Source organism: Lepisosteus oculatus, chromosome 9 (genome assembly GCF_040954835.1).
Source record: "Lepisosteus oculatus isolate fLepOcu1 chromosome 9, fLepOcu1.hap2, whole genome shotgun sequence".
NCBI lineage: Eukaryota > Metazoa > Chordata > Actinopteri > Semionotiformes > Lepisosteidae > Lepisosteus > Lepisosteus oculatus.
This window is the reverse complement of record NC_090704.1, coordinates 46,880,604-46,902,965: the sequence shown is the minus strand read 5'-3', so window position 1 is coordinate 46,902,965 and position 22,362 is coordinate 46,880,604. Positions and strand designations below refer to the sequence as shown.

At 56.1% G+C, this 22,362-nt stretch overlaps 3 protein-coding genes across 5 annotated transcripts; 2 read left to right on the top strand and 1 right to left on the bottom strand.

Annotated features, from left to right (window-relative positions):
- Positions 1 to 387: 387 nt before the first annotated feature.
- c9h17orf67 (chromosome 9 C17orf67 homolog) lies at positions 388 to 3,433 on the bottom strand. The gene is made up of 4 exons (XM_069194669.1): positions 3,119 to 3,433; positions 1,507 to 1,607; positions 702 to 852; positions 388 to 609 (listed from the first exon to the last, which is right to left on the bottom strand). The coding sequence occupies exons 1-3, from the start codon at positions 3,333 to 3,335 to the stop codon at positions 736 to 738; spliced, it is 435 nt and encodes a 144-aa protein (XP_069050770.1). The 5' UTR covers positions 3,336 to 3,433; the 3' UTR covers positions 388 to 609; positions 702 to 735.
- Positions 3,434 to 3,921: 488 nt separating this feature from the next.
- Positions 3,922 to 16,305, top strand: dgke (diacylglycerol kinase, epsilon). Of its 2 annotated transcripts, XM_069194668.1 has the most exons (12): positions 3,922 to 4,835; positions 5,687 to 5,846; positions 7,615 to 7,734; positions 8,557 to 8,700; positions 8,980 to 9,137; positions 9,684 to 9,735; positions 9,851 to 9,964; positions 10,786 to 10,857; positions 11,140 to 11,267; positions 11,370 to 11,481; positions 12,068 to 12,301; positions 16,220 to 16,305. In XM_069194668.1, the coding sequence occupies exons 1-11, from the start codon at positions 4,396 to 4,398 to the stop codon at positions 12,269 to 12,271; spliced, it is 1,704 nt and encodes a 567-aa protein (XP_069050769.1). In that variant the 5' UTR covers positions 3,922 to 4,395; the 3' UTR covers positions 12,272 to 12,301; positions 16,220 to 16,305. The 2 variants fall into 2 exon arrangements, with proteins under 2 accessions (XP_069050769.1, XP_069050768.1); XM_069194667.1 differs by lacking the exon at positions 16,220 to 16,305 and having other exon boundaries at positions 12,068 to 15,396.
- Positions 16,306 to 16,628: 323 nt separating this feature from the next.
- LOC102690016 (meteorin-like protein) lies at positions 16,629 to 21,809 on the top strand. 2 transcript variants are annotated; one of them, XM_015356040.2, is made up of 4 exons: positions 16,629 to 16,726; positions 17,565 to 17,962; positions 18,717 to 18,776; positions 20,105 to 21,809. In XM_015356040.2, exons 1-4 carry the CDS (start codon positions 16,629 to 16,631, stop codon positions 20,419 to 20,421), a joined length of 873 nt encoding a protein of 290 aa, XP_015211526.1. In that variant the 3' UTR covers positions 20,422 to 21,809. The 2 variants fall into 2 exon arrangements, with proteins under 2 accessions (XP_015211526.1, XP_015211528.1); XM_015356042.2 differs by lacking the exon at positions 18,717 to 18,776.
- Positions 21,810 to 22,362: the final 553 nt, after the last annotated feature.

Here is a 22,362-nt window from a genome sequence, read left to right as displayed (position 1 = left end):
TTCCCCTCCGCCTCAAAATTCCCACCGCATCGCTAGAAGTGACACCCGTGCGTGGAATTCACACGGGAGTGGCGGGACCTCGAGCTGTGGATCGGTCAGAGGACGTGTGCTCGGTCCCGGGTCCGCAGGAGCGCGGGCGCCTCGCTTCTCGAGCACGCGAAGTACAAAAAGCCCAGTGAGGCCGCGCTCGGTCAGACACGATTTAAAATATATAATCAGATCGTTTTGCTCCTCCGTCATTTTCAGAATTTATTTATTTTTTTCTTACCGTGAAAAAAAACAAACAAATGATGCCAGATGTGACCACGGCTGCGGCCCGAGTCCAGACAATCCGCATCTCCAGCCGGGGTAACAAGTCTCACTTCCGGGAAGACAGAGACATGCAAGAAGCTTTTCACTCTTTTTAATATTCAGGATAAAGTCACAGAGGGTTTTTTTTTTCTAAAAGGACAGGTGTCATCACACCCTTAGTACAAAAGCCAGTTGCTTTAAGAATGCATACAGAGGGGCTGGCTATAGGACTACTATCAGAATATTCTAGAGGCTCTCCGGGCAGAAATCATCTTCGGGCAGGACGCTTCTGGGTGCTCGTGCTGCCAGGCTCGCGCTCTGCAGAGAAAGGAAACGCATTTGAGCGTCTCGCGGCGGCAGAATTGCGCCCGGATCGGTGGTCCCGAGGAGAGCGCGTGCGTTATACCGACCCCCGGGGACAGGCGCGCCGGGGCCCCTCCAGGCTCAGACCGGGTGCACGTAGTTGCGGTCGCAGCGCGGGAAGCAGTGCGGGTTCAGCCAGTGCTCCAGGTCGGTCTCCCGGGCGCGCTGCTCCAGCCTCTGCAGGTACAGCATGTGCTCCTGTCCGGGGGCATAAGGACAGGTGAGGACACTCTCCCCATCACTGACCCCAGGTCACAGGCAGACCTGGCTGTCCAGAGAGGACAGGATCACTGACCACAGCCTGGACACAGACACTGGACACAGGCAGACCTGGCTGTCCAGAGAGGACAGGATCAGTGACCACAGCCTGGACACAGACACTGGACACAGGCAGACCTGGCTGTCCAGAGAGGACAGGATCACTGACCACAGCCTGGACACAGACACTGGACACAGGCAGACCTGGCTGTCCCGAGAGGACAGGATCAGTGCCCACAGCCTGGACACAGACACTGGACACAGGCAGACCTGGCTGTCCAGAGAGGACAGGATCAGTGACCACAGGCACAGGGACTTTCGTCTACACTGCAAGAAACACTCAGGAATCAAATATTCCACAAAATAGCAAATACCCACAACTGCCAGAATTAGAACAGTTTGCAATTCTCCTCTGGAAGGAGAAACCCAGTATGTGGTCAGAGGGCAGATAGGCAGACGTCCAGCTCTGTTGCCTCAGTACCTCCCTTTGCAGCTCAGCCAGGTTTTTGCCTCAGGTTCTGCTCTGAAATACTGTTCTGTTTGTTTACATATTTTCACTGTAGCAGTCCGCCTGCAGGCAACAGAAAGCTTTACCCTGTTTGGCTCATCGGGAAACCCCGCCTTCCTGGGGCGGTCCTGCCTTTTGCTCCTCAGCAGCTGCTTGGCAATGTTCTCCTTCAGAATGGGAGAGGCATCTGACAAGAGACAGGAGACACAGGGAGACCATACAGAGGGGGCACAGACCATACAGAGAGAATACAGACCATACAGAGAGAATACAGACCATACAGAGGGGGCACAGACCATACAGAGAGAATACAGACCATACAGAGGGAGCACAGACCATACAGAGAGAATACAGACCATACAGAGGGAGCACAGACCATACAGAGAGAATACAGACCATACAGAGAGAATACAGACCATACAGAGGGAGCACAGACCATACAGAGAGAATACAGACCATACAGAGGGGGCACAGACCATACAGAGAGAATACAGACCATACAGAGAGAATACAGACCATACAGAGGGAGCACAGACCATACAGAGAGAATACAGACCATACAGACAGAATGGGAGATTAACCTGGGTGGAAATGAGACTTCCATTGTGAACTGAAAGTGTGCAACAGTGTGTTTTATCCTTCTCTGTTCTAATCTTCAGGAGAGGAACACCAGGCATCTCCCGGGCACTCACGGTCCCAGACAGGCTCTGGTTGTTATGAAGTTTGAACCAGACAAGTGTTAACATTCATCTCCTCCCTAAACTCCTTCTCTGCTGTTCCTGGCTAGTTTCTCATTTCCTTACACCCGACTTCACATTAGAAAACAAAAGGGGAGATTTTGGACTGGAGGAAAATAAATTCTGAAAACAAATCTGAAAACAGGCCAGTCTTTGTTTTTTCTGAGAACAGAGCCCAGCACTTTTCCACCTGGGGGGTGAGGGACAGAGCTGACCCCCCAGTGCCCACGCAGGCCGATCCAGCAGGGGGTCAGGACTCCCTGTGCTGTGGGGACTGATTTTAATCTGCAGCTCCCGGAAAATAGGCAGCCTCTGTCCTCCCGACGCGGAATCCCGCTCTGACCTGGAGCAGGGGCCCCTCCTGGTGAATTAACAAAGGGCCCTTTCAGCTGCCCGGCCCCTCTGGAGCACAGAGCTGCGCCAGACCTGCGGAGGCCCCTTCGGCAGCCCAGGCACTCGCTGACGTGGCCAGAGCTACCTGCTGCTCCACTCGGGCCTCTTCTCTCACGGGGCCACACCAGTCTGAGCAGACGTGACCAGCGTGCACTCGTGTTGTTTCCACAGCGGGCTTCCTCGTGATTCTCCGGGAGAAATGTCCTTTCAACGGACAGTCCAGTACAGCAATGCGAGGACACAGGGAAGACCAGCAGCACTGCAGCGCGTTTTAAAATCTTTCTTCCTTTAGGAATCTGCGCAGCCCACGGATCAGTGGGCTATTTCATGGATTTATCGCTACTCTCGAGAGTCATATGATATGGGTATTATTAATACGGGTATGCATTTCTTCAATATATTTTAAAGGTTCATCAATTATATTTTAAGTGGAATATACACTTTATATCAAACTGCCACACTAAGCGAAGGCACCCAGTCATTTTATAGATAATTCAGTTTCAAAATGTGATCAGATCTGAAAGCGATCTGCTGCCTTTCCCACGTGTAAAACGGCGATTCTTCCTACCTGTGCAGGAGGTCAGCAAGACCAGCGCCAGGACCAGAGCCACGAGCGTCTTCATGTCCAGCGGTGTCCCTGCCCGCTGCTGCTGCAGTTCTGAGCGCGAGCCGCGGGGGGACCGGCTCCAGTAGATGCTTACGTCACCCGCCCCCCGGACCGGCCTAGCGCGCAGCTGGCAACATCTGGGTCTGCTGCGGCTTGTCCCCGGAACGAGCCGGCACATCCTGCTTTATCATACTGAACACGCGCAGGATGCATTTAGTACTTCTGAGTATATGATTTTGTGTGCTTTTTTTTTGTTATGACTTGAAAGAAAACACTTTTCTCCAAATCAAATCCGAACTTGTGGACCTGGTATCAAAGCGCCCTTTTGACGTTTAAGGCTGTAGTGCGCGCCCTGTCCACTCGGCGGCGCTGCAAACCTGTTGTTGCGGTCTTGTTTTTATTCTACGGAGTCGGGATATGGCTCAGCGCTACACGAGTCCCCACATCATAATGGAGGTTTCATTACTGTCTTGTATGTGATAAGATGGCAGAGCTGGGAGACTTTGTTTACACCATGAGCAAAAATTCGAATCCTACCAGTTAATCCATGTTAACTTTCAGAATGCACAGAGCTGATTAAAGGCAGAGGACAGTGCGGCACAGAACATGTGAAAGCTGTGCTTGATCGCCCTGCGGGATGTGGTCTGTAGATGCGCAGTTGGTTTTATCTCGAGGTGCAGCTGTTTTCCGCGTGCGGAGCCCGAGCCGGGGGGCAGGAGCGTCGTGACGTCACGGTTTCCGCTTCCGCTGATTGGCCGGCATGACAGCTGCAGCAGGCGCGGGGGTCGGGGTCGTGCTGTGGGCATTGATGGATGACACCGCCGTGTCTGGATCTGCGTGTCCAGCCGAGGCGCAGCTCAGCGGCTGCTTGCGAGGGCAGGGGGCGCGGGCCGCGGTGTGAGCCCAGGGGGCCGGGCTGGTCACTGCCGGAGTCTGCTGCACGGGGGCTCGCATTCGCCGGTTTCGCTGGAGCCTCGTCTCCACAAAGATCTGTCTCAGCAGCCGCCCGCGGTTGAGCCTGTACGTTAGTCCTTCCTGCGTGAACCCGTCCGGCTTCTTGCAAGCCACGCGAATCACGGGATGCGTGGAAACGGCCCTCCCAGAGGCACCTGCGTCGTGGCGCTGTGCTGAGCGGCCACCAGCTCGTGTTTCTCCGCTGAACCAGTCGCCGTGTCGTCAGTAAACAAAGCGGCCGCGCACAGAGAGAGGCAGACGAGCGTCTCTCCTGCACCAGCGCGATGGAGGGGGAGGAGGGCGGCGAGCCGGCCCGGGACGAATGGAGGCTCCTGGCTTGGACTGCGCTGGCGGTGCTGGTGCCGGTGGCGCTGACGCTGTGGTGCAGCGTGCAGCGCTCCCGCAGGAAGATGCTGATCAGGGACATTTTCAGGCGGAGCAAGCACGACTGGCGCTACACCGACCTCTTCAACAAGCCCACGTACTGCTGCCTGTGCGCCCAGCACATCCTGCAGGGCGCATTCTGCGAGTGCTGCGGGGTCTGCGCGGACGAGCGCTGCCTGCGCCGCGCCGACAGGAGCCTGCCCTGCAAGGAGATCATGGCGCCGGGCCCGGGGGACGGCTCGCTGGCTCACCGCTGGGTCCGGGGCAACGTCCCGCTCTGCAGCTACTGCGCGGTGTGCCAGCAGCAGTGCGGCACGCAGCCCCGGCTGTGCGACTACAGGTGAGAGCGGGGTGACCTCCTGGGGTCTCGGCTACAGGCTCTGCCCCGAAGGGAGTTTGTTCTGCACATCTGGAATGAGCTGCTGTTACTGCACAGCGATGGAAACTCCGCTGAGCGACAGCTGGAACCATTCTGGCTCGTACTGATTTGCGGGCTGTGTTAGAACGTGTACTGATGGAGAAAACACCATTTTAACGTCTGTATAGACCGACATGACGCGTCTGAGGGCGGTGCTTATAGAAGAGTCCGCAGCTCTCGGGCTGATGCGTTGTGTTTTCCAGTCGTGTCGCTGCCCGCTGCCCCAGTTCAGGAGGCGGAGTTTCCCCGGCTGGCGCTGGCAGCGCAGCGGTGTTGCGATCTCAGTCGAGGGGCATCAGAGCTGGCGGGGAAGCCGGTGCGTGTCTGGGTCGGCGCTTGCAGGGCCCTGTTGCCCAACAGGGAATTGCAGTTGCCAGAGAGAGGCTGAGCACTAGGCCCTCATGCGCTCTCTGCGGCGTTTAGCTTTCCTTTCTGGGGAAGACACAGAACCGGCAGCTCTGCTCCCCCGATTCTGCCAGTTGCCTGCCGTCTCCCAGGAGCCCCCCCCCCCCCCCCCGCCACAGGTGTGGCACAGCCTGGATTCGAACCTGCGCCGCCCCTCCTGTTCGTGGTGGATTGGAGACGTGATGGACGAGTGTCCGTCGTTGCCAGTGCCCGAGTCTCCGATGGGCTCCGGTGCAGACCGGGTCTGAGCAGGGCGCCCCCTGGTGCTGGAGCTGGCGCTGAGCAGGGCGCCCCCTGGTGCTGGTGCTGAGCAGGGCGCCCCCTGGTGCTGGTGCTGAGCAGGGCGCCCCCTTGTGCTTGCGCTGCAGGTGTGTCTGGTGCCAGACCACGGTGCACGACGACTGCAGGCCCGGCCTGGCGGATGGGGGCCGCTGTGACCTGGGGGAGTTCCGCAGCCTGATCATCCCCCCGCAGTACCTGCACCGCGTCAACCGGCTGCGCCGCGGGCAGGCGGACGAGTACCGGCAGGTAGGGGTGCCCGAGGGGGGGGGGGGGCTTTTTCACTTGTGCTGACGCCTCAGGAGCTGCAGCCATGGTGTTCAGGGTTCAAGGGTATTGTCATACATACTTACCGGAGTACAATGAAGTGCTCGATGGCGTTTCCTCGCATAACGAACGACACAACAGATCGTTAGACACAAGAACGTCAGACAAAGGCACGTGTGTCAACCGCACAGCGGGAAGTAGCGGTGAGAATACAGGTAGCAGCAGTCTGCACATGCTTACAGGTAGCAGCAGTGTACATGAGACTAGTGCACAGTACAGTAGCAGCAGTGTACATGAGACTAGTGCACAGTACAGTAGCAGCAGTGTACTGAGGGTAAGAGCTGTAATCGTTATCAGCATTCAAATAGCAGCAGTATGCAAAAGCCAAGTAGAGGCAGTATTGTGAGTTCAGTGCAAAAGCAGCTGGATTAAGGATGAAGAGGCAGTTGATATCACGAGTATTGATCATTAAGGATAAAGAGGTGGAGTTTCGCAGTCTTGTGGCTGTGGGAAAGCAGCTTCTGCTCCTTAATATTCCTGAATCGTCTGCCTGAAGGAAGAAGAGAGAAAAGAGTCATTCCCAGGGTGGGTCTGGGCTTCGGGTATGTTATTCGCTGTTCTGGGGCGGCACGTGGTTGAGGAGGGTCTGAGTGGAAGGGAGTTCTGTACAGTGATGGGCTGGACTGTCTCCGCCACTCTTCTGTCATTTTATACGCTCAGAAGATGAGTATATGCTATTCCAAACTGTAATGCATCCAGTGAAAATAGCTTTCTATAGTACATCTGTAGAAATTTGTGAGTGCTTTTGAACACATACCAAATCTCCTGAGTCACTTGAGGAAGTAGATGGTCTGACTTCATCTACTTGATGGGACCAGGCCAGGGTGTTGGTGATGTGAATGTCCTTCTCCACAGCAGCCCCGTTGATGTAGACAGGGGCGTGGCCTCCTCCCTGCTTCCTGAAGGCAACGGCCAGCTCCTTAGTTTTGCTGACGTTGAGGGAGAAGTCCTTACCCCCTGGTCCTTACCCTCTTTCCTGTACTCTGTTTCATCATTATTGTTGAGCAGAGCTGCAGTGGTGGTGCTGTCAGCAAGCTTGAAGAGGGAGTTGGAGCTGTTCGCCCACGATTGTGCGGCTAGGCACAGGGAGTAGAGGAGAGCTCTGAGCACACAGCCCTGGGGTCTCCTGTGTTGAGGGGGTGTGGTTGCCTGTTCTCACACATTGAGGTCGGCCCGTCAGGAAGTCCAGGATCCGGTTACAGAGAGAAGTACTAAGGCCCAGGTCCGAGCTTGGTGACTAATTTGGATGCGATTATGGTATTAAAAGATGAACTATAATGGGTGAATGGTACTCTGGTGTAGGTGTTGTGCAGACGTGACGCACTCCCTCGGTCCCCCCGGGCCAGCGCTGTGCCGCTCTGTGAATCGACAGTGATTTGTCAGTGAATGTCCAGATGTGGCGTGAATGCGCGTGCTCTGGCAGCAGCTGGTGGTCCTGCGGGAGCGGCCGTGCTCGTCCCAGAGAGTCCTGGGACTGTTCCTGCTCTGTGGTCGGAGGGACAGGGTGGCGTCTGATTGGCTAGCTCTCAGCCCTCCCCCTCGGTGACAGTCGGAGTTCAGGCGTCCTCGGTGGCACGTCTGCTGCTGGTGTCGGTGTCGTGCGGTCTGGGTCGCGGCCGTGGTGCCAGTGTGGAAGCCTGACGCCTCCCTCCTCCTCCTCCTCCTCCTCTCCCTCTCTCTCCGGGCGCAGCTGGCGGCTGCCTGCGGCCCGAACTGGATGCCTGTCCTGGTCCTGGCCAACACGCGCAGCGGGAACAACATGGCCGAGGTGCTGCTGGGGGAGTTCAAGACGCTGCTGAACCCAGTGCAGGTGAGCGACTCGGGGCAGGCGAGCGACTGCGCAGGCGAGCGACTCGGGGCAGGCGAGCGACTCGGGGCAGGCGAGCGACTGCGCAGGCGAGCGACTCGGGACAGGCGAGTGCTGCTCCTTACAGCCAACTTCATGAGCAGTGTTGTCTGACATCATGCAAGACTGAACACCTGAAAAAATTAACTTGATACTCAGTGTCGAAGACTCTAAGGAGAGCAGAACTGCTCACTTTTGAGGCATGCTTTTTTAAAAGTTTTAAAGTTTTAATAATATTAAATTAAAGTAACATGTGAAGTTTTACTCTAAGTTTAATATTATTAATTGCAAAATTATAGTGTAATAGTATAATAATATTACAGATAAAGTTGATCTAAATTTCTGCTTAACACAGGAAATGCAGTGCAGGTTATTCAGGAAATGGGCATGGAGCATTCCTATCTAACAAATGCTCCAGTGAACCAGTCTCTCTTCCTGCGAGAAAGCTGGAGGTTTGGTGTCTCTTGGAGTCGGCAGGAGCTGCTGTTGGTCTCGGCTGCACTGAGAGGGTTTAGCTGTCGCTGTGGGACGGGGGGCTGGCGCGGCGCTGTGGTGGTGGAGGGGGGCTGGTGTGTTGCTGGCCGATAGGCAGCTTTATCGCTCTCTTTCTCCTGACAGGCTGGCGTGGTAACGCCCCCTTCAGGCCTGTGAGCAACCTGGCTGGCCGAAGGCTTCCTGTGCTGCGGGGACTCGTGTCCAGCAGGGCGGGGCTGTGCGTGCGTGCAGAAAGAGCACTGCGCTCGGGGTCTGTGCTGATTCTGCGCTCGGCTCCCTCTCACCCTGCAGGTGTTCGACCTGACGCAGTTCCCCCCCACCAAGGCCCTGCAGCTCTGCGCCCTGCTGCCTGCAGGCTGTGCGCGCGTGCTGGTCTGCGGGGGCGATGGGACGGTGGGCTGGGTGCTGGACGCCATTGACACCATGAAGCTGAAGGTCAGTGGCCGCACCGGGGCGGGGCTGCGGTAACGCGCGCTGGGGGCTGTTTCCCTGCAGTAGGAAACTGTGCCCCTCGTGTCTGAAATCCCCCGCGCCCCTTCTGACTCTCTCTGGGCCGCTGCTCCTGCAGGGTGCACTCTGGGGGGTGTCTCCTCGCGGGGAGAGGTTGCGTGCAGGTGTGGTCTGCTGCCCCCCGGTGGCTTGTCGAGCCGGTGCAGCTGAGCACCCCTGTGGTGAACGCACTGTCCGGTTCTGTCTGTTCCCTGTGGGGTTCAGGGCCAGGAGCAGTTCGTGCCTCGGGTGACCATCCTGCCGCTGGGCACAGGGAACGACTTGTCCAACTCGCTGGGCTGGGGCGCGGGGTACGCCGGCGAGATCCCCGTGGAGCAGGTCCTGCGCAACATCCTGGACGCGGAGGCTGTCAAGCTGGACAGGTGAGGCTGTGCGCTCCCTCTGCCCGGTGCGCAGGAGTTTCTTCACTGGCTGCCTCGGGCTCAGCTCAGGTGCATGTCAGCTGCTTGCTGGGCCTTCCCTCCGTCTCACACCAGAAGGGTCCTGCTGTCCCATCACAGTCCTGCCTTCTGGAGCACCTCCGGCCATAGCCCAGACACAACAGGTCTGACGCACAACGCTAGGCACAAAACAGAGCACGCACAGACACTGCACCGTCCAGAACAGCTCATGAGGAATTGCATGGCTGATATTTTTTATGCCAGGGACACTGTGGGCAAATGGTTAATTTCTTGATCAGTGGGGGTAGGATGTTCTAGAGGAAAGGGCTGCATAGAGCTGGTCAGCGTGTTTCAGCTCGGTTCCTTCATGGGTCTTCCTGCTTGTCCGTCTTTAGTCACTTTGGACATTTTGTCTGCTGGAGGCCATTAAAAATTTAGCTTTGTGCCTGTTTCATCCTAAATGCAAATTAACCTCTGGGCACAAGAGTGGTGAGTGTCTGAGCGCTGTCCTGCCTGTGTCTTTTCCAGGTGGAAGGTCCAGGTTACTCCGAAAGGATACTACAGCTTCCGGAAGCCCAAGGTGAGCACTGTGGATATCATGAGAATTACTTTTCTTTCTGGACCACGGAAAGCCATCGGTAAGTTCACAGCCACGCGAGGGCGGAAGAGTCTGTAAACGAGCGTTTTGTGTGCAGGTGCTGACGATGAATAATTACTTCTCGGTGGGGCCGGACGCACTGATGGCGCTGAATTTCCATGCCCATCGCGAGAAAGTGCCCTCGCTCTTCAACAGCAGGATCATCAACAAGGTGAGGCAGAGGGCAGGAGGCGGGTCTCTGTCCCACACGGTTGGGAGACACCCAGCTGGGGTGACAGGACTACCCCAGTGTCCCCAGAACCCGAATTGCATGGCAATCGGTCCTTTTCTTGGGAATGTTTCTTTAGGCGGGCTCTGTTCTCCTGTTGCTGGTCTGCTGCTCATTGTATCTTGAACCAAATACTCTTCCTGACATCATTCAGGAAACAGGTTCTATGACCTTTAAAATCTGACCTTAAAACTCTCCTTTTACTAAAGCCTGTGTTTGACTGTCTTACGGTCTGGTCTGTCTTGTATGATTTATTTTATTGTATTACTATCATTTGTACAGCATCCTTGGGTTTGGAAAGGTGCTGTATAAATAAATTATTAGTTGTTATGGCAATAAAGTATTGAACTTAAAAGTTCCTCTTGCAGATGTCAGGCAGACGTCTCACTTTAGGAGCTGGGTGGTCAACACACAGATAACACACTGCTTTTACAACATGGTTCAGCTCTGCTAGCCTTAGAAGAGAAGGCTTCAGATGGCACTGTCACGTTTTTTACAAAATCTCCAAACTGTTCTGTTTTTCAATTACTCTTTTACCGGACAGTGGGAGCAGCGTAGCCTGGTGGGTGAGCCTTGGGTGACGTACTGGAACCCAGTTCCTCTAGTCCTCCCAGTCGTTGTGGGAGTGGGGACCCATGGGGCTGGGGTCACCTGTTCGCAGGTCCGCTGAGCCTGCTGAGACTGGCGCCAGGGGCTGCTCTGGCCCGGTGGACCTCTGTGGCTCCGGAGTGGACTGTTCACTTCTTCTCCTCCCTGTTTTTCAGGCTGTGTATTTTTTCTACGGAACCAAAGATTGCCTGGTCCAGGAGTGCAGGGACCTGGACAAGAGGGTGGAGGTACTGCCGGCGCTGTTTCCCCCGGGCCCTGTGTGTCACGTGCACATCTGGCCCCTGTGTGTCACGTGCACATCTGGCCCCTGTGTGTCACGTGCACATCTGGCCATGAATGAAGTGTTACGAACAGACGTGTCTCTGCTTAAAAGATCGTATTCATTTAGCATATTCGTCTTTTTGCCTCTTGGGGATGATCCTGCAGTTTTTAGAGCCAGGAGTCTGGCGTCTGCCCCCTCAGGTGACCCCAGAGTAACGGCTGCCCTCTCTCCCTGGTTCCCTGTGCAGCTGGAGCTGGACGGCGAGAGGGTGCCACTGCCCAGCCTGGAGGGCATCATCGTGCTCAACATCGGCTACTGGGGCGGCGGCTGCCGGCTGTGGGAGGGCATGGGCGACGAGCCCTGTCCGCCAACCAGGTAGGCCGGGGCAGCGCAGGGCAGGGCCTTGTGGCGGGGCGGGTCAGGGGAGCTGGGGGCGAGGCTCTGGTCCTGACGCTGCCCCGTGTGTCCGTGCCCCAGGCTGGACGACGGCCTGCTGGAGGTGGTGGGGGTGTTCGGCTCGTTCCACTGCGCCCAGATCCAGGTCAAGGTGGCCAACCCGGTGCGTCTCGGCCAGGCCCACACGGTCAGGGTGAGTCCGGCCCGCCTCTTCGCTCTCCGCGTGGACCTGCTGTCCCGGAACCGGGCTCTTCTGGGCCGCGCCGGTTTCGCACTGTGAGCTGCTGCGTGCCTGTGATCACCCTGACGTGCCGCTGTTTGTGTTTGTGTGTTTGTGTGTTTGTGTGTTTGTGTGTTTGTGTGTTTGTGTGTTTGTTTTTGTAGACCCTGACGTGCAGCTGTGTGTCTGTGTGTGTGTGTTTTCGGGGACCCTGACGTGCCGCTGTGCGGTCTGTGTGTGTGTGTTTTCGGGGACCCTGACGTACCGCTGTGCGGTCTGTGTGTGTGTGTTTTCGGGGACCCTGACGTGCCGCTGTGCGGTCTGTGTGTGTGTGTTTTCGGGGACCCTGACGTGCCGCTGTGCGGTCTGTGTGTGTGTGTTTTCGGGGACCCTGACGTGCCGCTGTGCGGTCTGTTTGTGTGTGTGTTTTCGGGGACCCTGACGTGCCGCTGTGCGGTCTGTGTGTGTGTGTTTTCGGGGACCCTGACGTGCCGCTGTGCGGTCTGTGTGTGTGTGTTTTCGGGGACCCTGACGTGCCGCTGTGCGGTCTCCCTGGCAGCTGGTGTTGAAGAGCTCCAGGATGCCCATGCAGGTGGACGGGGAGCCCTGGGCACAGGGGCCCTGCACGGTCACCATCACGCACAAGACCCATGCGCTGATGCTGTACCACTGCGCCGACCAGACCGACGACGAGGACGACAACTCCAGCAGCTCCGAGCACGAGGCCCCTCCCAGCGCGCCGGCGCCCGGCCCCGAGGGCTAGACCCGGCTGGCACAGCAGGCACGCCTCCCGGTAATCCCCGAATCCGCAGTCTCCATCTCCCTCTCCGGGGACTCTCCGGGGCACCGGCGGTCTGGGTGCTTGTGCCAGGATTTGAATTTTTCACTTTTGTACTTACTGGTGTGGACTGTCACTGAGGTCGAGCAGCCCTGCAGGGGGCGCTGCAGGCCGTGCTGGTCTCTGGCACCAGCAGGGTAATTAAACACAAGCCCTGCGTGTCCCAAGCGTCACGCCCGCAGGACTGGGAAACGGTCACTGCAGCCGTGACAACTGTGATGCCAAACAACCAGGACTGATGTCAGGAATGGTAGAAAAAAACAGCCACTGTTGTCACGACCCCAGAGTTGAGCTTAAAGGAACCTGATCTTTGTTTTTGTGTTCACCAGTACTTGCTGAGTAATAATCCCAGTCTTACATGTTTACTTCATTCGTCTTTTTTTTTTTTTAAACGTTGCGCACAAGGCTGGATGTCATTTTAATTCCAGCAGAACAGAAGAAGTGTTTTTCCTCCGGAGTTCATCTCGGTTGTGTGCAGGAGCAGCGAGCAGGAGGCTTGTGCTGAAACAGACAGGAAGTGACGATTCTTTGTTCTTCGCCTGTTTCTCTGTCATGTCTCAAGCACAGAGGACACTCCAGTCCTGGTCCCGCAGGGTCAGGGTGTCCGCAGGGGGTCCAGTCCTGGTCCCGCAGGGTCAGGGTGTCCGCAGGGGGTCCAGTCCTGGTCCCGCAGGGTCAGGGTGTCCGCAGGGGGTCCAGTCCCTGTCCTGCAGGGTCAGTGTGTCCGCAGGGGGTCCAGTCCTGGTCATACAGGGTCAGGGTGTCCGCAGGATGTCCAGTCCTGGTCCCGCAGGGTCAGGGTGTCCGCAGGGGGTCCAGTCCCTGTCCTGCAGGGTCAGGGTGTCCGCAGGGGGTCCAGTCCTGGTCATACAGGGTCAGTGTGTCTGCAGGATGTCCAGTCCTGGTCCCGCAGGGTCAGGGTGTCCGCAGGGGGTCCAGTCCTCCAGGACCCTGGACACACTGACCAGCCCCTCCAGGACAAGGACACGGCCGTTGGGGACAGTGTTATGATAATACTGCAGCAGATCTCCCTGCTTCTCGCTAGCGCACTGGATGAAGGCAGGGGGCGCCACTGAGGACAGGAGTGTAGGAGAGGGCTGGGCCGTGAGGGGGACGCCTGCTCACACCTGTGTGCTTTGCTCAAGGAGTGGAAGAGCTGTTCACTGTATTCTGAGGCACTGAAGTCCTTCAGCACTGCGGCAGAGGAGTGGCGGCTGTGTTGAGGGAGGGGAGCCCCAGTTCTGAGGAATAAATACTCCCCACTCTGCTGCCCTTCTCTACAAAAAACCAGACGCTTAGATGCACTGGAGGTCACTGCCGAAAAGCCAGAGTAGAAGTTTGCAGTGGCTGTGGTTGGCAGGGCCTTGAGGTTGGTAGCTGAAGTTTAATTTATTTTGTGGTTTATTTGTTGTTGTTTTTGATGTCCTCCTGGCTGACCTCTGTGTCGTGTCAGGTAAACGCGTGCACTACACGGGTCCAGCCGGCAGAGGCCGCTGTGGCCCGTGGCTGTACTCGGCTGCGGTCTGAGCTGGGGCGCCAGCGTCACAACAGACAGTGCGCTGTTGGGGATTCAACTTGATATGATACATTCATAGCTATGAAATCTATTAAATATAGATTTTCTCTTCTAGGCACATAGATCATTCTAAACGTGGAGATTAATTCTGATATATGCACTGTATTGTATTACATTTTGCGGATTTTTAAACGTTTAAATGTTTATCATAGCTACATAGACATAATTAAATTTTTAATATGCTTGAAGGAAAAAAAAATTGGTCACAGCTTCAACGTCTTTCTGCGGGGAGCTTCTCGTGAGCTTCCACGTTAATTAAGGAGGAGAGGAAGACCTTTATGATCGCAGTGGGCTCAGTTCCCGTCACGTTACTGCGTGTGAATAAGACAGTGCGATTAAATCTTCTGTCGCGTCCCGTTTGCTCATCGTCGACTGCGGAATCTCCTAGGGTGATCCTTCGAGATATTTTAAATGTGTATTTTTCTGTAAATATACGCGTTGTGGAATGTTTACCGTGATGTCGCAAAGCTCGAGATCGGAGCGGTGCCGACGTGACGCTGCTCGAGCTGTGCCAGCTCCGCTCTTTCACTGCTCGGCTCGGTCGTGTCCGGGTTCGGTGCTCCTACGCGTGTGTTGACTAAGGGTTTAGTGGGAACACGCTACTCAGCGGTTTTTCCCCGCAAGACGAGAAAAATAACTTTTCACCTGTGAAAGGCGCGCGGGTGTTCACGTCTATGTGTGCCTGCATTCTTCAGTACTTCATAGAGATTTACAACCTCCCGGAGATTCAAGTCCAACACTGAATCATCGGACAACGCTTGGCGAATATAGACCATTGCTTTTTCCAACAAAAAAATCATGTGACTGAATTGGGTATTTTGCGTTGTTTCTTGTCTAGAAGCTCTTAGCCTGTGCAAAAAAAAAATGATTTTCACAATATCAATATATTAAATCTTAACACGGATGTGTCCAAACAGCTGTTTTATTTAATGTGGGAAGCGCGTTTCATTCCTGGTTTACTTAAGCGTTATCTGAAATATTGTTGACACGTTTCGATGTAGCTCACGGGGATAACCACGCGCAGTCAGGAGTTCCCCAAACCCGTAGTTGTTACTGCTGTCTTGAGTTGTGTCGGCAAACAAGAATGCCGGGCCAACATAGTGAGTCGTGAAACCTGTCACTGAACCCTTCTTCGGTTTTGAGTCGGGTTTTTGCAGTTGTGTTGTCGAAACCTCAGGCACCTCCGAGCTGAAAGAGCTGTAATTGAATTTAAGCTTTCCAGAACTGTCTGCTGCTGGCGGGGAATGTGGTTTTTGCTTTGCTCTAAAACAGTCTTGCTCTCGGAGCGGTGAGCACGACTCCAATGGTGTAACAGTACTGTGTAACAGATTATCCAGCTCGCTGCTGGGAATGGGCTCTGATATTGTGAATAAGAAGTATTTTCTTAATTCCTTGTGTAAAAGAACCATGACACAGAAGGTTTACAGTATGTATTTTTGCGTGTCTCGAAATATTAAAAATCGTTTTATCTAAACTGCTTGCCTTTTTGTCGCATCCGGGAGTGGCACAAGACATGAGAATTCTTCTTCTTTTCATCTTCCAGCCCCCCACCGGCTGCTGTCATGTGTTTGGAGTCGGTATTGGTCTTGCTCGGGTAGGACAGGGGCTGTAGTTTAATCTCGGGTTTGTGCTCAGCCGGGGTCCTGAAGGGGTCGCGCCGCGCCGCGAGATCGCGATTCCACGGCGCGGTTTTGTGCGCTCGCGAGGGAGCGGCTTCTGGGCCCGGGGATATGGAGGAGCGGGAATGCACATAGAAAAGCAATTATTTCAGGGGCTCTTTGTCAGCGGCCGGAACAATAGGAGCCGAGACCCGAGTCTTGAAGACCCATCCATCAACCCCCAGTTCACTGCGGCCGGCCGGGCGACAGCGAGCTTGTCGGGTGGTTTGGAGTGGGGAATACGGCCTGATGCGCGCAGTGCAGCCGGACACCGTGCTGGTCAAGGGAAACGATCAAGTCGGCAGAGTGTGCTTTGATTTAACCGCTCTTGAGTAGGGGCTGGTTCATGAGAACTGCAGGGTAGTTCAACGTGAGGCTGTCCGTGTCTAACAAGGTTTACATTTCGGGTAAGAAATGCCCTCTTTTGTGAACGCTGAAATCAGAATCGCAATCAGAAAGCCCCTTTCTGCGCGCGCTCTGCCCGCTGCGTTGATCACTGAACTGCCCTGAAAAGCGGTTTTCATTTTTAAAACGCCCACGACATGCCTGTTTCTCTGGGTATCTCCTACGGCGGCGAGAGTGCGAGAACTATGATGTTTTGCCGAACGGTGAGCATGATAAATGCTCCTCTTTCTCTAGCCTATTGAAAGAGGACGGAAAGGAGCGGGGGAGTTCTGTCAGGAGGGAGCGTGGCGTCCAGGTTACCGGTGAACCTACGGCTTTAGCACCGAGTGCGGCGGTGATTGACGTCAGTATCGACGGCTCGTGCGCCTCTGGGATTCGGGGGCCCTGGTCGCCCTTCTCGACACCCCTCCCCCTCCAGAGGGGTCTCAGTAACCTGTCAGCTGCGGACCCCAGCAGGGCCGCGAGCTATTGGCTGATTCCAGCGCGAGGTCGCCGATTTTTGTCTCCCGGACTCTGGACCCCGAACGGCTCGCGGCGCAGACAGGCAGCAGCGCGCCGCTGTGTTGAAGACTCTGGGATCCGTCCAGCTCTCGAGAAGCGAGCGGCTCGCCCTGGTCCAGTCCTGCCCGCGAGTGCCGCACCCATGAGAGCCGGAGGCGAGGCGGGCCGGAGGCTGCGGTCTTGCCTGCTGCTCCTGCAAGCGCTGTCGAGCGCGGCGGACCTGTGCACCTGGAGAGGGAGGTGGGTCCTGTCCCGCGCGGGTCGGTGGCGCAGATGACACCTGTGATGCGCCCCGCGTGGCTGCCGAGTCGCAATAGGACGCTCTTGAATGTGTTCAGGTGGGGGGCTGCGTCAGCACGCGTAAGGCTGCAAAGGAACAAGCGACGTTTATTCCAGCTGGGAAGAGAAGAACAGACCCGAAGAAGCTCCACAGCCGAAACGTTGTGTTTCCTTTCTTCTCTTTTCAGCTGGAATAAACCTTTACTTGTGCTTCGGAATAGGACGAATTTGGACACTGAGAAAAAAACGTGTGTTGAGGTTTCAATGAAATTGCGTTTTTGATGGTCGCTGTATCCGAACGAAAGAGATGTATGTGGAAAGAAAGATATTCTGTATGGATCTGATCGCACCTTCAGCCACATACGTGTTTGGCTGCAGACATACAGTATGTTAAAGCACAGCATAGGCATGTATACCTTAGTGAGATGGATTCCCTGAGATCAGTTTCAAAATGCAAGACGTTATCAGAATCCTCCTTGCTGAGTTCCTCATCATCAGTTCTCAAAGACCAGCGGCGATCCCGCCGTCTGTGAAATCCGATTTCAAACCCAAACAAGAAACCAGCACTGGTTCTGACTTATCTAGCAAGAAGTCCCGGCTCGGTCCAAACGCGCAGATGCTCTCCTGGGTAGCAGCAGGGCCTGACTGGAGAGTCGTGTCAGGACGTGCAGAGCTCAGTGTGAAATGCACTTAGCGCCGTGCTAACGGGCTCCGCTCTGGATGGTCTGCATGCATTACAGGGTTTTCAGAAACATTCACGAGACACTAACTCCTCTCTCTCCCCCCGCCGCGCGGCCAGCGGGCTCGTGCGCGAGCCCCACGCCAGGGCGGTGCAGCAGGTGCTTCTGCGCTGCACGGAGGGCGCCGTGGAGTGGGTGTACCCCCGGCAGGCGCTGCGGGTCGTCCTGCAGCCCAACCTGGCCTCCGCGCGCCCCTACACCGTCTGCGTCAAGCCCTTCCGCGGCTCTCGCGGCGCCAGCATGCACGTGGAGAGGGCGGGCGAGCTGGAGCTGCTGCTGAGCGAGGGCGCGCGGCCGGCGCGCGCGCACTGCTTCCGCGCGGACGGGCCGCAGCCGCCCGCCATCTTCCTGCAGGCCAGCCCCCAGAGCGACATCGGCCGGCGCGCCGTGGGCTTCCAGTACGAGCTGCTGGGCAACCGCAGCTCCGCGCCGGACCTGCAGGACAGCGTCCTGCAAGGTGAGCTGGGGGGGGCAGGTGTCTGGAGTGGCCGTCAGGAGTGGGGTCGGTGGACAGTGGTCAGTCGGTAGTGGGGTCAGTGCCCCCTGGCCCCTGGACGGGCCCCCCGGTGTGGGAGAGAGGCGCAGGCTGTCCTGCTGTGGGTCACAGGGGCAGGGGCGGGGGGGTCTGGGGTCGGAAAATGAGTCTGATTCCTGCCGCAGAACTGACTCCCGACCGGAGCCCTGTGTGTCCGGAGCACAGTGGAGTGGGCAGGGAATGGAGTCCCAGGATTCCGGCATTCCTGCAGGAATTCCTGCCTTTCCAGAAGCGGTGTGTGGGATGATGTCATTCTGCATGGATTCCAGAGGGCTGAGGTTTTTTTAATGTGTGGTGTGGTGTGGTGTGGTGTGGGGGAGGGGTAGATTTCCCCCCCCCCCACACTCCCCTCGACCCTGCCAGCGCCTCCCGGGGGTGGATACCTGCTTGCTGGTTGCTGGACAGCTGGACAGCAGGCTGTGAGGCTCCGGGTGGCAGGGGCTGATCTGGGCGGCACTCGCGCTGTCTGCTGTGTCTCACTCGCGCTGTCTGCTGTGTCTCACTCGCGCTGTCTGCTGTGTCTCACTCGCGCTGTCTGCTGTCTCACTCGCGCTGTCTGCTGTGTCTCACTCGTGCTGTCTGCTGTCTCACTCGTGCTGTCTGCTGTCTCACTCGTGCTGTCTGCTGTCTCACTCGCTCTGTCTGCTGTGTCTCACTCGTGCTCCTCCTCTCACAGCTGCGTGCCGCCCCTGCAACAACACCGAGCTGCTCCTGGCCGTCTGCAGCAGTGACTTCGGTACGTCTCCCCGCCGCCCCTAGAGCAGCACAAGGGTCCGAGCTCGTTCGGCCCAGCCAGGGCCTTAGCAGCTAAAAGGTCCAGGGATCCTCTCCAGTTTCCTGTCAGACGCCCGGGTCTCCACTTCAACTGCATGGCTGGGCAGCCTGTTCCACACTCCCGCCACTCCCTGTGTAAAGAAATGCCTCCTGTTGTTGGTTTTCAATGTTCTTCCACTAGAGTCATCTGCTTCATGTCGTCTTCTTCATCCTGAGTTTGCTGACTCTGTTGATGCCTTGGAGCGTTTCAGGTCCCTCCTTACTCTTTTGTGACAAGTTTAGGACGCGTCTTTGAGCCCAGGAATGCATCCGGCTCCTCTTCCAGAGCTACTGACTCCAGGGCAGTGAGACCTTCTTCTGGTGTGACGACTGAAACTGTATTGAACATTCTCAACGAGGTTTATCTAGGGAACCGTTTAAACGCAATATCCCAGACTGATTGGCCTCAAAAGTGCCCAACAGACTGCACAGAGCTTGAAAATACATGCAGATACATCTAGAAAGTAAAAAAAGTCTGTTTTTTGCCGAGAGGCAGAGTCTTTGGGTGCGGAGGGCCCTCGAGTGGGGACCCCTCGCAGGTTCCAGCTCCTGAAGTCCCTCTCTGTGTCACAGGCCCGGCGCTCAGGGTTAATTGCTATTGACGTGTTTATGGGGCGTTGACCTTTGCCCTTCTGAAGAGCGGGAGTGTTTGGTGCTCACTTTGCGAGCCGGCGGTGTCCCAGACCCCCTCCTGCGAGCGCCGGGCTGACAGATGTGGGGGCTCAGGCGCACAATGGGGGGCAGCAGTGCTCCGGACGCCAGTGGGGCAGAAGAACCGACCCTTTGACCTGCCTGACCGCCCTCCCCTCCCCTCCCCCCCAGGTCACGGCCACCCCCCTCTCTGACCCCGAGAACCAGTCCTGCCCAGGCTGTCCCGGGCCCAGCGGGCTCCGGCGGCGCTGGCAGACCCTGCCGGTCTTCCTTCCCGATTCCCGAAACCGTCCGTCCTCGTCACGTGACTTGTAGCGACATAGTGGTCAACTCTCAGAAGGTGACGGCAGGCGCTTGACCGCGAGCCTCCAGCCGCTGCTCTGAAAGGGACAGTGCTGCTCCGTTATTCCTGTCGCGCTCGTTCGTAGTTTTCCAGACCCGCGCGCTGCTCGGTGTTCTCACTGCTGCGCTGTGTGTGTTTGTGTCTCCTGCGACAGGGACGCCACCCCGCTCTGTGCTGCCACTTTCCAGCTGTCAGGTTAAAAACCCGAATGGGATCTGGGGAATGGAGCTCTCTCTGACTCTCTGTCTCCCTCGCAGTGGCCAGGGGCTTCATCCTCAACGTGTCCCACGATGCCGAGCGCCAGACGTCGCGGGTGGAGGTGGGCGCCAGCCGCGTGTACCGGCAGCGCGGGGGGGTCTTCGTGCCGGGGGACGCCAGGGGGGCCTGGAGGGGCCACGTCCAGACCCTGCTACGCTGCGGGGCGCGGCCGGGGGCCGGCGAGTTCCTCTTCGTGGGCGCCGAGCACTTCGGGGAGGCCTGGCTGGGCTGCGCCCCGCGCTACGGGCACTTCCTGTCGGTGTACGGCGCGGCGCAGAGGCGCCGGGAGAACGCCTGCGAGTTCCCGCTGGACTGAGGAGGGCTCCGACTCGGGGTGCAGGACGGCCTTGGGGTGCCCCTTCTTCTCGCCTGTGGGAGCCGCGCAGCAGGGACCTGACGCCCCCTGAGCCGGCCGCCGTCGCCGGGCCCCGAAGCTGCTCACCGGTGTGTCTGTCGGCCCCGAGGGGCCCGGTCGTCACACTGCTGCTGGACAGACACCGGGTGACCGGCTCTCCCGCCTCCGGCTGTCCGACTTCACAAGCACCTCCGCGGAGTCTCACTCCTGTCCGCCGGCCCGTGTTTCACCGCTGGTTCTGCAGAGCCGAACGGCTGGGTCGACACTGTCGGGGGGGGGTGGCCTTTGAAAGCTCCCGCAGTCAGTGCAGGCCTGTCCCCTCCTGCCTGCCAGTGAATCTGCCGGCTCTTCTCTCCCCCCGCCCTCGGGTGACCCCCAGCCAAGTGCAGGTCTGAGCAGCACCTACAGCTGGGACCTCAAGATGCAATTGGCATTCCCATTTGGGAAGGTAGTAAGAAATAACTAGCTTTTTTAACCCTTCGTAGTTCTACAAGTTTCCAGAGCGTGTGTGGCCAGAGTCGAGGTGAAACACGAGAGGCACAGCGCTGGGGTCTGGAGAGACTCCGCTCTGCGGTGCAGTTCTCAGGGTGTCCAGCAGGTGGCAGACGGCTGTTTTTTCAAGAACGTTTTTTAGGAAAGTAGAGTCGAGTTTTGTTCCGTCTTCAGTGCTGTGCCCTTAGTGTCTTAAAGACCTTTAGAGATGCCTTTTACTCTATTTCTTTAAAGAGATTCACTCTGCAGCCTCCCTGACGACTATTCATGCTTAACCCTTCAGTAAAGAACGTATTTAGTGCTTAACGGTTGTATCTATACAATGATATGCGCAATTTGGAGTTCCTTTATCATTGTAATTCTGTGGATTTCTGTGTGTACATTATGAAAGGTGAAAACTGATTATGATGTTTAGAATCTCACTAAATTAAATTATGACTCCGATACTAACGCCCCTCACACAATATAGTGGAATTCTATGCATAGATGTGTATTAATTTAGTAATGTGGTGAAGTTTTGAGTGCTGTAGGTCTACAGAGGAGGTGTACACATTGTTTCGACACAGGATTGTCACAGAGGCACAAGTGATGTGGTTGATTTTCTCCCTGCTGCCTGAGAGACGAGAGGATTGGAGACAATTTCCTGAGAAATCTCTGTTCTTCAGCTCAGTATAGCTGAGTATAACCTTTTCACTGTTCTCGTTTTAAAATACTTATAGAGATTTGTATGACACTGCATTAGAAAACGGCCAAAAATAAGTGTATTGTAAAACCTGGCGTTTTTTTACACACCTTAATGGATGTTGTGACATTCTGTAAACTGATTAGTAAACTAACGACATGGCTGCAGTAATTGCTCACGGGCTCCTTGATCGTTTGTGTGGCTTTTCTCCTTCTCTTTGAACCCGAGAGCTCCTCGATCCCAAACGAGGTCTGAGCGCTCACCTGCTTGTTAGAGATCTTCGATCCCAGAATCTCATCGTGCTTGCTAAAGAAACAAGTGTCCGCCTCAAAACCTTGTTCCTGACACTGTAAGTGTATCGGGGGGGCTCTATCTTACTCATGATCTATTTGCTGCTTTTATAATTGAACTAAAGCAGCTTAATTGTAAAATTCCTGTCAGCTCAGTTTCCTTTTCCTGTCTGAGCTGCGCTAAGAGCGTCGCAGGTTTACAGCGTCGTCCTGACGGGCTGATATTTCTTCTTCTAGATGATCATTTAAACCGCAGACAGGTTCCGCACAGCGGAGTTTTCACACAGAGACCAGAAGTAGCGGGAAAAAACGAGGTTAAAAGCGACCAGCTGTTCTCAGTAATATATGAAGGCAAAAGGTGTTCTGTCGACTTTATCATGTGCGCAGTGGTTTAAAAGGATAATAAATTCTCAACAGTGGAGGACCTGTTTGTGCCGG

Bases quoted from the DNA above. Each gene is read 5' to 3' on its own strand.
- c9h17orf67 (XM_069194669.1), bottom strand. From the start codon at position 3,335: ATGTGCCGGCTCGTTCCGGGGACAAGCCGCAGCAGACCCAGATGTTGC. The intron at 1,608-3,118 runs GTAGGAAGAATC...GTCTCTTGTCAG, and splicing joins CTTGCTGACCTCCTGCACAG to ATGCCTCTCCCATTCTGAAG. The intron at 853-1,506 runs GTAAAGCTTTCT...GCCCCCGGACAG, and splicing joins TTCCCGATGAGCCAAACAGG to GAGCACATGCTGTACCTGCA.
- dgke (XM_069194668.1), top strand. From the start codon at position 4,396: ATGGAGGGGGAGGAGGGCGGCGAGCCGGCCCGGGACGAATGGAGGCTC. The intron at 8,701-8,979 runs GTCAGTGGCCGC...TGTGGGGTTCAG, and splicing joins TTGACACCATGAAGCTGAAG to GGCCAGGAGCAGTTCGTGCC. The intron at 9,138-9,683 runs GTGAGGCTGTGC...TGTCTTTTCCAG, and splicing joins GAGGCTGTCAAGCTGGACAG to GTGGAAGGTCCAGGTTACTC.
- LOC102690016 (XM_015356040.2), top strand. From the start codon at position 16,629: ATGAGAGCCGGAGGCGAGGCGGGCCGGAGGCTGCGGTCTTGCCTGCTG. The intron at 16,727-17,564 runs GTGGGTCCTGTC...CCGCGCGGCCAG, and splicing joins CTGTGCACCTGGAGAGGGAG to CGGGCTCGTGCGCGAGCCCC. The intron at 18,777-20,104 runs GTACGTCTCCCC...TCTCCCTCGCAG, and splicing joins CGTCTGCAGCAGTGACTTCG to TGGCCAGGGGCTTCATCCTC.